The 13,655-nt window shown below is 50.9% G+C and overlaps 1 protein-coding gene across 1 annotated transcript; it reads right to left on the reverse strand.

Annotated features, from left to right (window-relative positions):
• Nucleotides 1-89: 89 nt before the first annotated feature.
• DDX39A (DExD-box helicase 39A) lies at nucleotides 90-7,984 on the reverse strand. The gene is made up of 11 exons (XM_019746142.2): nucleotides 7,826-7,984; nucleotides 4,028-4,239; nucleotides 3,766-3,893; nucleotides 2,846-2,938; nucleotides 2,326-2,509; nucleotides 1,508-1,626; nucleotides 1,035-1,166; nucleotides 834-943; nucleotides 588-732; nucleotides 313-460; nucleotides 90-240 (listed from the first exon to the last, which is right to left on the reverse strand). Exons 2-11 carry the CDS (start codon nucleotides 4,233-4,235, stop codon nucleotides 224-226), a joined length of 1,284 nt encoding a protein of 427 aa, XP_019601701.1. The 5' UTR covers nucleotides 4,236-4,239; nucleotides 7,826-7,984; the 3' UTR covers nucleotides 90-223.
• Between the last annotated feature and the right edge of the window lie 5,671 nt (nucleotides 7,985-13,655).

Consider the following 13,655-nt stretch of genomic DNA (forward strand, 5'->3'; position numbering starts at 1 on the left):
GTTTTGCTGGCTGGCTGGGAGCTTCCTAGCCAGGTCCATTGTGTGTGTGAAATGTAGAACAATTAAGAACAGATGGGTGGGAGCCAGGCTTCCATAATAAAAATTTATTCTTACACAAATCTACAGCTTTCAAACAGTAAAAAGAAAGGCCCACTGTCGCCTAGAAAGAGGACTTGAAGCAGCACGTGGGAAGCCATGGTCGCTCAGGCCGTCAGGCGCGTGGTTACCGGCTCTGCTCAACTGTTAAGACACACACGTTAGTGGGAGGAGAGGAAAGCCCCTCCCACCCCCACGCCTGCCCGAGCTACTCACTGTATGTGGAGATGTCAATTTCCTCAGGAAGCTCTGCCACATTCACTTCAAACCTGTCCTGAACGTCATTGAGGATTTTGGCATCATTCTCATCAGACACAAAAGTGATAGCCAGGCCCTTGGTGCCAAAGCGACCCGCACGGGCCACCTGCAGAGACAGGAACATGGGTCAAGCCACAGAGACACAACCTGGGGAATCTAAGGACAAGCTGGGCCACGTCCCCACCCCAGGAGGGGGCCGTCAGGGAGGTGACACCTCGAGGGGGGCCACTCACCCGGTGGAGGTAGGTATCTGAGTCCTCAGGCATGTCATAGTTGAAAACGATGTTGACTCGTTCAATGTCCATCCCTCGGCCAAACAGATTGGTGGCCACCAGGATCCGCCGCTGGAAGTCCTTGAACTGCTGATAGCGTGACAGGCTGGGTCAGGAGGAACAAGAGGCGGCCATCAGGTACAGGGTTCCTGGGCGGCGCTCCCTCGGAGGGGCCTGCCTCGAGCCTTCAGGGTGGCGTGCACTCACCGCTCCTCCTGGGCCATGCCCCTATGGATGGCGATGGCTGGGAAGTTCTGCTCCACAAGCAGCTGGGCCAGGGCCATGCACCGCTGCACAGACTTCACAAAGATCACCACCTGCCAGAGGGAGGCAGCGGTCAGGGCCAGAGGCCCCACGCACTGGCCTCCCGAAGGCCCAGAACCCCACGACAGGCGACAGCGATGTCACCTGGTTAAACTCCAGCACATCCAGGAGATCAAAGAGCTTGCGGTTCTTCTCGCTGTCCTTGAGCTTGACGTAGTACTGCTGCAGACCGTGCAGCGTGAGCTTGGTCTCATCGTCCACAAACACTTCCATGGGCTGAGGGAAGGGGAGCGGCAAGGGGCAGGCAGGGCTTAACTCCTGGGCACCACGCCTGCCCAGAACTTTCCAGGAGTAACTCTATCTAGTGTTTCCCAGAGGGGCTGCTATACCCAGTAAACATGTCTCTCCCAACAGCTGGATCTAAGCTGTGGTCTGGCTCAGGTGTGGACCAAGCTCAGCTCCCAATCTCACAAGACAGAGAAGGGAGAGCTCCACGGCCCCCCAGCACTGTGCCGTGAGGGCAGTGTGGGTGTCCTGCAGCAGTGACAGCTCAGGCCCCAGGACCAAGGGCCAAGGCTGCTGCACTGAGGTCTTGGCCACTGCCTTGACCTACTCACGTCTTGCATGAACTTCCTGCAGACGGGGCGGATCTCCTTGCTCAGAGTGGCACTGAACATCATGCACTGCTTCTCGTGGGGTGTCAGGCGGAAGATCTCCTGCACGTCCCGCCGCATGTCTGGGTGGGGAGGGCAAGAAACAGGTGGGCGTGAACACGTGGCAGACCACGACCCCCAACCCAAGACCAGACCCAGCCCCTCCCAACCTGGCACCATGATAAGGGCAGTGTCATCAAGGAGTGGAGGGAGGGGCGAGTCCCCATGGCCTGGTGCCTGAGGGGCTGGACTTGGGGTGAGTGCAGGCCCGGGAGGAGCTGCAATCCACTTACACGCTGCCAGAGCGGAGCAGCCGTGCCAGCGCGCCTCGAGCCACGCTTCAGGGAGGGTAGCCTGAGGCAGAGATAGCCGCTGGGGTGAGAGCTGCAGCTGCCTCCCAGGACACAAGCCCCATCTCCCACCAGCCCTGTCGGGGCTCACTGAGGGCAGGCAGGGGCCTAGAACTAACCCAGCAGGTGGTGAGGCCACAGCAAGCCTAGGGCTGATGTGTACGTGTGCTGGACAGTGGCTCATTTGGGCCCTACGGTCCTGCTCGGCTTGGGCTCAGAAGTGGCAGGTCATACTCAGCCAACACAAGAACTTCCCCTAAAACTGTTTACAGGAGACCCATGCGCCGACCACCCATGTGACCCCCCTTTGAGGCAACCTTCAGCCTGCCCTGTCAGGGCCCACCTGGCTCTGAAGCCCAGGGGGCCGCGAGGGGGGAGGGTGCAGCTGGGTGGGTCTCTGGCAACTCCCACCGACCGGGCAAGGACACTCACCCAGCTGCTCCAGCATCTTGTCACACTCGTCCAGCACAAAATGCTTCACGTTCCTCAGGTTGAGGCTCCTGTTCCGCACGAGAGCCAGGATCCGGCCTGGGGTCCCCACTACCACATGGGGACAGTTCTTCTTCAGCACTTCTTCGTCCTTCTTGATGGAGAGGCCCCCGAAGAACACAGACACCTATTCAGGTGGAGAGGAAGTCACTTTTGCCTGTCTAGGGGCTGGAAGCTTGCACCGCACTCCATGCCAATGGCTACCAAGCCCGCAGCCCTGCCAGCCCTGCCTCGGAGGCCTGAGACCCTGGGCACAGCTCCACTGAAAAGCAGCCCAGGGCTGGGACTGGCACAGGCCTCTGGGGGGCATGCATAATTCACCAGGCTTTTAAGGAGCATAAACCACCAAAAACCTCAAAGGCAGCCACTGCAGCCAAGCTTGGTAAACGCTGGTTGGGCCAGAGCCAAGGCCAGCCAAGCTGCAGAGGACCACATGGCACCAGACCCGGCCCAGGGGGCTCACCTTGACACTGGGCATGTACTTGGAGAAACGCTCATACTCCTTGCTGATCTGAAAGGCCAGCTCCCGCGTGTGGCACATGACCAGGACCGTCACCTATGGGGTGGGCAGGACACACTCACTCAAAGCGGTATCCTAAATTCTTCCTGGCCAGAGCCCACACTGCTGCTCTCTCCCAGGACAGCCCACACCCACCAGGCCCCCATCTAAGGGTACACACCACCTGCTCCCCACACCTGGGCCACGAGAAGGCCCAGTCCAAACGCCTCTCACAGCCCTTCACCCACCTCATGCCCTGCATCCTCAGAGCTACAGAGGCCTGTCTCCCAACACTGGGACCCAGTGCGGACTGGAGGGTGGTGCAGCCCGGCCTGGCCGGCAGGAGGGCCCGTGCTGAGTCTGCTCTCCAGCGGCCCTGGCCTGGCCTTCCAGCCCACACCACCACGCACTGCAACCACACCTCCCACTCCACCACCATCCTTAACCATCTACTCTACGGAAACGAGGGCTTGTGCACCCCCACACAGCCCAAGGATGTTTCCCCAGCATGGTAAGAGCAGAATACCATTGTTCAGTTCAATTATCCCCCAAGAGAGTGGAGCACAATGTTCCGGATATGAGAAGACAGCTATGGCCTGTCAGCAACATCAATAACAAAGCCATGTGCAGCATAACCCCCACCCAGAAACAGCCACAATTTAGAAAGTACACAGTGAAATAACAGCCATGTCTCTGGATGGTAAAATTGTGGGCACTTTACAGTTTTTTCTCTTGGCTCATCATTTTGGGGAAAATTTTGTTACAACTAAATACTGTACTTTATTTTAAAAGCCCACAAAAAGAATCTGGCAGCAGGAGTTTTTAACAGGAGGAGCCATGGTGCCTCAGGAAGCTCAGGCCTGGGACGGAGGGCACCCACCCACCTGTCCGTTGACGGGCTCAATCTGCTGCAGGGTGGCCAGCACGAAGACTGCCGTCTTGCCCATCCCAGACTTGGCCTGGCACAGGACGTCCATGCCCAGGATGGCCTGGGGAATACACTCATGCTGGACTGAGGGAGAGAGAGTGCACGTGAGCAATTGGAAACCAGATGCTCCCTGTGTGGGCCCCTCACTAGGTGGCTGAGGGGACCATGGGGAGCGCACTCAGAGGAAGGTCGTGGTAGACAGGACCGGGGAGGCATACCCTCAGATGGATGCTCAAAGCCACAGTCCACTATGGCCCTCAGGAGCTCGGGCTTCAGCAGAAAGTCCCGGAAGCCAGAGCTGTGGATGGAAACGTAGGACCCCTTGACATCTTTCTTAGGGGGTGCTGGGGTACTCTCTGCAGGAGCCTGGGGCTCTTCATCTTCCTCGTAATCCAGAAGCTCATTTTCGACATCCTGTTCCGCCATGATGCTGAGAACAGAGGAGGGAGGAAGGGCCCAGAGGAGCAACTGAGACACAAACAGGAAAACACAGCAGCGAGAGAGAAGGCTACACGCAGCTATGGGCTGTTGACAGGTCAAAGGGGGCAATGTGCCGGGGTCAGATCTTAGCATTCGCCCGGAAAGCCACCCAGCCCATGCAGCTCAGTGGTCACTCTTTTCCCTCACCCCACACTGACTCCAGCAGCAGGTCCCCCGATTTCAGCCTGTGTGGCCACATTTCCACCACCTTCCTCCAAACCCCTCAGCTCTCCCTGCGCCCGGCCAGCCATACCCACGTACGCACATACACCCTCAACCAACAAAGGCTTCACTTGCTCTCAGAGCGATAGCCCAATTCCTCCCCATGGCCCTCCCAACCCTCCTCCTTGGCCCCTGCACACTTCGTTCCATACCACCCCTTTCAAATCATCCCTAGACTTGCTTCGCTGTTCACTCATCAAACCCCATACCCCAAGCTTTTACAGTCCACTGACACCGCCAGAAGGGGCTGCTCCTAGGTCTCAGCATTCCGGTCTCTGTTCTAGTGAACCACCTCAGACCACCTAGTCTAAAGGAGCCCCATCACTCCCCATCACTCCCCAGGGACTCCACCCAACCTGAGTTTATGAGAGCAGCGTCTGCCCAGACCTTTCTCCTCCCACTCTCTGTGGTCTGCACTGGGGAATAATTAAGTGTGCTCACAACAAGGCCTCCCAATGGACCCAAGCCAATACAATCGAAGCCGAGATGGTAAACGGAATTAATACAAAGCTCTGCTCATCTCCTGGCTTTATTTATCCCAATACATACAGAGGACCTACTGGGTGCAAGCGGTGCTACAGGGATCCAAACATGACAATACTGTCTTTCGTCACCCCGGCCCCACCCCAGCCTCCAGTCTAGGGGGCAGAAGCTCTTCCTGAGCTGGGTGCAGTGGGTCCTGGGCCCAGTTTCTGGCCCTCCCGACACTCATTCTCTCCGTGACTTCATCCAGCCCTAAGGCTTTCACCCCCTCCATGCTGAGGCCTCCCAAACTTGTCTCTCTTAACAGTAAAGACTCCCCTCAACTCCAGACTCAGTTACGGGCCGCCTCTTCCACATCTCCCTTTGGAAGTTGCACTCAAAATGCCAGAGCAAAATCCTCCATTTCTTCCCACAGGCTTGCTTCCCCATCTCAGAAAAAGCAATTCCGTATTCTCAATGGCTCTGTGTTCTCTCTCTCTCTCTCTCTCTGTCTCTCTCTCCCTTCCTGTCCAATCACCCAATAAGTCCCATCAGGAAGATGAAGCCACTTCTCACCCCTGCTACCTACCTTGCTGGTCCCAAACTACCATCATCTTTCTTAAGTCAGAACAGCTTTATTGAGATATTCACGTGCTTCACAGCTCACTATTTAAAGTGTATAATTCACGAGTTTTTAGGTAGTCATAGATATATGCAATCATTACCAGTCAGGTTTAGAACGTCTCACCACTGCAAACAAACCATGTACCCTGTAGCTACCATCCTATATGCCCAACCCCCTTGACACTCATCTACTTTCTTTTCTATGAAGATGCCTATTTTGGATATTTCATAAAACGGAATTATATACTGTGTTCCTTTGTGTCTGGCTTCTTTCAGTACATTTTCAAGATTCATCCACATTGTAACGTGTATCAGTACTTCATTCCTTTTCATGGCTGAATAATGTTCTATTGTATACAGATACAGTACCAGTTTGTTTATCCATTGTCAGTTGATGGGCATCATCAATCGACAATGCCATCCTGTCCGGCCTGGATTATGCCAAAAGCCTCCTCATTGGTCTCCCTGTTTTCCATCCCCAGGACCCTCGAGCCACGCCCCTCACAGCAGCCATAAGGAGCCCACAGAAGCTAATGACTCCTGCTCAAAACCCTCCACAGGCTCCCACTGTGCTCAGAATAAAATTCAAGAGTCCTCACCATCCTACCAGACCCTACACAACCCGATCCCCTCTACAGTCAGACCTCACTTCTCCCACCGCCCTCATTCACTGGTCTACTGCTGCGTCTCAAACACACCTGAGCACCTTTGCACTTGCTGCTCCTGCTGCCCAGAATGCTCACAAATCCCACTTCCCTCAGGACTGTTGCTGCAGAAGAGTATTTCCTGCTGGTCCCGACCAAAAAAGAACCTCTCCAGTCATGCCAGCCCCATTGCCCAGCCAAGAGCCTAGAACAGGGAGGACCTGGCATACACCAGGTAAGCACTCAGCAGTAATGGTTGAGTAAATGGAACCAGAATCAAGGCCTCAGGTGGAATTTAGAGAATAAAGTAATCATGTATTCTCATCTGATTCTTGAAAGAGGTTGTCTGATTCAGACTGGCAAAGACAGGAAGAGGTCATTTCCTAGGGAGCAGGGGGAACAGCAGGAGCCAGAAAAGGTCTGTCCCAAAAGCACCAGACCCTTTTGGGGAACGAAGTATAGGAGTGGGTTGACACTGGCAGAAGACAAAGCTGCAGGAGCTGGTTAGGTCCAGGATGCTCGTACGGGAGTCTCTGATTAGGTTTTAGAGTTCAGTGACTCAGTTTTTGCCCTTGATTTGCCCAAGAGCAAGTTACTCGGAGTAGGAGTGGGGAATGAGACTAGCAGCAGGGAAAACTAGTCACCAAGGGAAAAAAGATTAACCAAGGTAGAGATGTTAAATGGGGAAGAAGGTGGAACACAGGGTGGGACCATGCCCTGGGTGTTCCGTGGGCATAAGAGAGCCAGTCAGCTACACTGGGCTTCAAACCTGGCTCACCAGGAGGAGATGGTGTGTTTCAAAGAAATAAGGAGGTCAAACGATGTCGATTTATTTTGACAGAGAGACAGATTTAGGAGCATACTGAATTTGAGGCACAAAATTTTCTAGGAAGTGCCTAGCCAGGATATAAAACTCAAAACAAATTTGATCAGGAGAGGATTTGGCGGGATTTGCCCCGCCCAGAAGGGGTGACAGTGACTGCCGAGGCCCCAGAAGCGGATGAACGTGGAAACTGACACCGTAAGTGACAACGCGTACCCTTTCACCCTCAAATCCCGGGAAGGATATCCACTTCAGTTTGTTCCTCACTGGGACATTTTTTTTTTTTGCCCTAAATCCCTGGAACCACGAATCTCAGCTAACCGCAGAGCAAGAAGAGAGCCTAGTGGGGGCGGGGGAGGCCCTCGGGCTCGGAGAAGCCCGTCACGTCTACAAGCTCCGGCTTCTCCCACCACGGCCCCAGACTCTGGTGTCGCCCTCCGAATCCCTCCCTGCACAGTCGTGGGTCGCCTCAAAGTCTCCTCCAACAAGCAGCCTCTCTCCCCAAGTCCCCTGCGGGCCGCCATGACAACCCATCCGGAAACGGGCTCCGCGACCCGCGCGCCAACAGCCGGCCCACCCCTGGCGCATGCGCCCGGGTGATCAACGGCTGCAGTCGCGCGCACCCCCGCCCCAACCGCCCCGTACCCCTTGTCTCGCGCTCCCTTCTACCTCCTCTCAACCCCGGGCATCTCCGCTTGCCCGCTCACTCGCAGGTCCAACGTCCCCGCACCGCAGGCCCACAGCCCGGACCTGCCGCTCACCTGGTTCCCCGTTCGCCTCCGCGTGCAGCGAAGAAAGCCGCCCGACTCCGGTTACCGGTCCCGCGCCCCGACACGAGTTATGACTCTTCCTGCCTCCTGAGTCCGACTGAGGCTGTGCTCACTGGTCTGCTGGCTTTTCAGTCAAGAGAGACGGGAGCGGTGATTGGGTCCTGAGGGAGGCGTCGGAAGGCTATTGGTGGACAGAGGAAAGAGGGCGTGCCTCTTGCCTCGGGCTCATTGGTCAATCTAAAAGTAGGAGCCCGAGGGGGCTGGGCCAGCGTCGGCCTGCGCCCTGTCACGTGACTGGGTTTGCCCTGGGCGGGCGCCGCCATATTCAGTACTGGCAATCGAAGCTGGAATGGGTGAACCGTGGCTAGTTTTTCACCCTGGTGGCCTCTACCCTGGGCTCTTGTAGTGGCATCAATCGCCGCCACCCGATCCTCCAGGGGGAAGCTCTGAAAAGGTTCTGAGTAGGATTGGGAGCTTAGAAGGTATGGAGAGGATTTTGTGCCGGCAGTGGGGGAAGGGGCTCCTCAGGCTGTGGGAGTGAGAGAAATGGTCATAGCAACGGTGCTGGTTTGATGAGAGTCATGTCCTGGGTTAGCCGCTGTACTAGTAGCCATGCAGGTTCAGGACAAAAGCCAAAACCCAGATGTTTTCCCCCAGTACTTTACTGAGGTAAAGTTTACAGTAAAAGGAACAGACTGTTAGCGGAGCGACTGTTGCCCAGTGAACATAAGGAACATTTCCTTCTTCCCAGAAAGTTCTGTTGTGCCCCTCAAGTCAAACACACTCGTTACCCCCCTGCCCCCGCCAGGCAACCGCTATGTGGATTTCTATCACTGGTTTTATCAGTTCTTGAATTTCATATAAATGGAATCATGCAATAGATTGTCTTTTGTGTCTGGCTTCTTTTGCTCAACAGGATGTTTTGAGATTTGTCCATATTGTTGCATATATCAATACTTAATTCTTTTTCATTGCTGCATAGTATTCCACTGTTTGGCTCTATCACAATATAAGCAATATAATTTTTCCATTCACTTATTGATGGACATTTGGTTGTTTCCAAAGTTTGGCCATTACGAGTAAAGCTTGTACAGGTATTTTTGTGAACATAAGTTCACTTCTCCAAGGTAAATACGTGGGAGTGGAATGGTGGACCACAAGTCATGTGTGTATCTTTAATAGATCCTGACAGTTTTCCTAAGCGGTTGTTCCACTTCACACTCCCACTAGCATCCTGTGAAAGTTCCAGTTACTCCCGGTCCCTCCCTACACCTGGTATAATCAGTTTTTTCTCAGCTATGTTTTGATTGGGGGATTTTTTTTTTGGGGGGGGCAATGCAAGGAGAGGAAGTAAGCAGGTCAGAACAATAAGCCTGCTCCAGCATTCCCGTCTCCCTAAGTCCCTGACGCCGTTAAACCTTCCACCAGTTTTCCAAGGAGGTTCAAGCATTTCAATTTCATTTAGTGTAGGCTATCTTGGGGTCCATATTCTAGACAATGAATTCAAAGCTGAAGCACTAGAGGTACAATTTCAGCCAAAAAGCCCAATGAAGAGAAATCAGTCAATCCAGAGGGAGGCTTACATACTATAAGATAGATATTGTAAAATATATGGTGATGGAAGGAGAACTGACTCTGGGTGGTGAACACACAATGGGATTTATAGATGATGTAATACAGAATTGTACACCTGAAAGCTATGTAACTTTACTAACAATTGTCACCCCAATAAACTTTAATTAAAAAAATAGATATTGTATATATTATACCATAACATGTACCTTCTGTGTGCCCAGCAGGGCCAAGATGAGGGTGAGGCATGCAGAATTTAAGGGGGCAGCCAAAACAAAAAACCTCAAGTCATCAAGATAAATAATATTTGAATGCACTATTTTAAAATCAAAACTGATTTAAAATCTATGATAGAATATCAAAAATTTAAGTAAAGACAAGACTCAGTAACAGTGCTACATGGTGCCAAGCCATGTTGACGCCTGAGGCAGAAGGACAAGATCAAGATTACTGATCCTGTCTTTATTTGGATTTTTTGCATTAATTTTGATTTTTTAAAAAATTATTGCATTAGAACATTGTGTATCTTCAGTTTTGTGGCACCCCCTTCAATTTTGTGCCTGAAGCAATTGCCTCACTCTCCTCACCCTAGACCCCTGCTCTGGTGCTCAGCCTTATTCTGAGAAATCTAAATATATCTACAGATTGAATTCCCAGCCCACAAAGAGGTGTGTTTTAGCATATCCATTGTCAGGTGGGTGACCTGACATCCAAAGAGTGTTAATCCCAGGCTTTAGGTCAATCCCTGTTGCCAGGGATTCAAGCCCAGGCCATCACCCTCCCTTAGACTGGGCCAGCATTCTCTGAAGGTAGAGACAGAGACCAAAGCCTGGGAAAAAACAGTCTCCGGGGAGAGAGGAGGGGCCCTAGGAAAGCAGGTGGGAAACAGCTTGGAATAATTAGATCATCTGAGATGAGTTGTGAAGGAGGCCACTGAAGCCAACTGAGTCCAGTTGAGAAGTCTGGGAAAACAGGAAGACACTCCAGCACACCTACCACCCGTGCAGCCAGGGGTAGCTTCTACTATTGAAAAAACAAACAAAACCCTCCACAAATTTTAAATCCAGAAAAGGAAAAGATCAGTCTCCTAAAGTACACCCACCACCCAACAACACAAGATTAACAAACATTAACATTTTTTCATATTGGCTCGATTCAGTTCAGAATAATTTTAACATATAAAAGATTTAAAACACACCCACCCAGATGGCTAAAAAGAAAAAGACCAGGGGTTGGAGAAGTTCTGGTGGGCACGTAGAATGCAAAAGTCACTTTGGAAAATGATTCAGCAGTTTGTTATACAGTTAACCAGGTTGCTCAACCTCAGCACACTTGCTATTTTTTGGGCCAATCATTCTCTGTGGTGGGGGCTGTCCCATGCATTGTAGGGCGTTGAGCAGCATCCTTGGTCTCCACCGCATAGATGCCAGTAGCACCCACCCCACACCCAGTCGTGACAACCAAAAATGTCTCCAGACATTGCTAACGTCCCTCCTGGAGAAAGGGACAAAATCACTCCAGATGAGACCCATTGGGTTAAATAGGCACGCACCTATTGATTAAGCAATCCTAGGTATAGATCTGACAGTACATGAAATACTTTTTGCCCACAAAAAAATAACGAGCAATGAATATTCTTTATGCATAATAGCCCCAAACTGCAAACAACCCAAATGTCCATCAACAAGGGAATGGAGAAAGAAACTGTGGTCCATCCACACCCTAGGATACCACTAGAAATAAAAAGGAATAAGCTAATGATACACACGACATGATGGACAAATCTCAAAAACATCATGTTCATTGTGAATTACTAAAAATCACTAGATGGCACACTTAAAAAGAGTGATTTATATGGTATGTGAATTTTATTTCAATAGAAAACAAAACATGTTGAAAGAATCCAGACATGAAAAATCCAGACATAAGAAAATCGTAAAATGATTCCATGCAGTGTGAAGTTCAAGAAGAGGCAAAATTAATCTATGGTGATATGGTAGAATCCACAGGACAAGGTTGCCTGAGAAAGGACACAAGTAAAATTTACGTAGCTGGGGAGTGGACTAGGTCATGGCCACGGGTGTATTGCTCGTATATAAAAATTCACGGAGCCTCACACCAAAATATCTGTGTACTTTACCATAGGTAAACTGTACCTCAATCAAAATAATAATTAAAATAAAAGACATAACACATTATAGTTAAAGTGGAAATCACCTGTGTTCATCTCCCCAACTCCATTCCCCTCCCAAATCGCAGAAACATCCTCAATAAAAATGAGAGTGAACAATGACAGCACCCCAATTCTGTGATTTATAAGAATTCATTTAAGCTTCTCAGCAACCCTCTGAGGTATCGTGTTTTCCCGAAAATAAGACCTAGCCAGACCATCAGCTCTAATGCGGCTTTTGGAGCAAAAATTAATATAAGACCCAGTCTTATTTTATAAAACAATTTTTGCTCCAAAAGACGCATTTGAGCTGATGGCTGGCTAGGTCTTATTTTCAGGGAAACACGGTAGGTGCTGCTATTATCATCCCCTTTTACAGATGAAGAAACTGAGGCAGAGAGCAGTGAAGTAACTAGTTCTGGGTCTCACTGTTAGTGTGTGGTAGTGCCAGGATTTGAACCCAGGTAGCCTGACCCTCCTCAGCCGGGATGCCAGGCACACTACAATCACACTACTCCATACATTACCACAGACTTGATAGTTTCACATTCTGTTTTTTTAGTAATTGATATCAACAGTTTCAAACTCTATCATTTTTTCTACCTGCTTTTTTATCCTACTCAAGGAGGTTTTTTTGACTTTGTTGACACATTTAGTTCTTCTGGTGTCAGATAAATCTACTCCCATTTCTTTCTTTGGCCCCTACTGGTGGAGACTTGGTTTGCAAAGAGCTTTATCTTTGGAAAAACAATCCTCTTTCAGTTTCTCCCCTGCTAAGAATCTATCAGTGGCTCCCACAGTTCTCAGGGTCACGTCTGAACTCCATCCCCACCATCTGCAACATCTGGAGTCTGCCCTCCACTCCAGGTTCATCAGCACCAGAAACCCTAGCCATGCCTATGATGCCAGGTTTATTCACCCATTTGTTCATCCAGCCGCTCTTTATTGAGCATCTTTTCTGTACTAGGAGCCAGAGACCCAGCAGTAAACAAGACAGATGATCCCTATCCTCTGGGAGCTGACATCTTCCTGGTCAAGACAAATCAGAAAGAAAATACTAGAGTCAAATTTGCAACGAAAATCAAGTTATGCGAGGGGTAGCGTTTGGTAGGGAGAGGGTAGGGCTTGTTTTAGGTGGAGATGCAGTCAGGGAAGACATTTGAGTAAACATAGAAAGGAAGGGAGGGAGAGAATGCCAAGATGAGAAGCATTGCAGAAACGGCCAGCACAGAGGCCCTAAGGCAGGAATAAGCATGTTTGAGGAGCAGTGACAAGGCTGTGAGGCCAGAGTGGAGTGAGCGAGGGCTGATGAGGGCAGAGGAATCAGGACATGCCAGGTTCTCCCTCACCTCTAGGCCTTTGCTCCTGCTGTTCCTTCCACCAGATGCCCTTTTCCTCTTTACCCACTTTGAAATTTCCCAATTTGTCTTTCACAACTCAACTTTATTGCCATCCTTTCTGCCTCCTTCACAGTAGGGTGGCTGCCTCCTCAAAGCCACCACAGGCCTGGAATACCTTTCTCCTGACATCTTACACTGTGTCCACTCACTCATTCCACAAAGATTGAATGAGCATAGGCCAGACACTGGGCAATTTCAGAAAGTTATATTTAAAACAAATAAAACAGGGCCACGAGCCAGATATGACAGGGCATGGAGGTACTCTGGGAAGTTCTCAGAGGAGGTGACATTTAAACAGAAAGCTAAATGATAAAAAGAGGCCAGCCTTGAGGATGTGATGGCAGGGCATTCCAAACCAGGGAACAGTCAGTGCAAAGGCCCTGAGTTTGGAAGGTAAGAATGTTTGGGGAAGAGAGAGAAGGCCAGTGTTGCTGAATGGGGGTGTGGGGTGTGGCGGGGGATGTGGCTGGACAGGTAGGCAGAGAGCTGACAGGACCACCTTGTAGACCAGGTGAGGGGTCGGAAGTTTTTCCTAACAGCTCCAGACAGCTGGGAACAGGTTTTCCAGCAGGTAGAGGTAGGAGACGGGGTATGATTTAGGGTTTCCAAGGCCCCAGAGCAGATTGGAGAGGAGCCAGAGCAGCTGCAGTTATCATATCTGGTTGAAATTGTACAATTA

Source organism: Rhinolophus sinicus, chromosome 15 (assembly GCF_057876585.1).
Source record: "Rhinolophus sinicus isolate RSI-liver-muscle chromosome 15, RSI-T2T, whole genome shotgun sequence".
Lineage (NCBI taxonomy): Eukaryota > Metazoa > Chordata > Mammalia > Chiroptera > Rhinolophidae > Rhinolophus > Rhinolophus sinicus.

Bases quoted from the DNA above. Each gene is read 5' to 3' on its own strand.
- DDX39A (XM_019746142.2), bottom strand. From the start codon at position 4,235: ATGGCGGAACAGGATGTCGAAAATGAGCTTCTGGATTACGAGGAAGAT. The intron at 2,939-3,765 runs GTGGGTGGGTGC...CCCACCCCATAG, and splicing joins TTGAGCCCGTCAACGGACAG to GTGACGGTCCTGGTCATGTG. The intron at 461-587 runs GTGAGTGGCCCC...CTGTCTCTGCAG, and splicing joins CAGATACCTACCTCCACCGG to GTGGCCCGTGCGGGTCGCTT.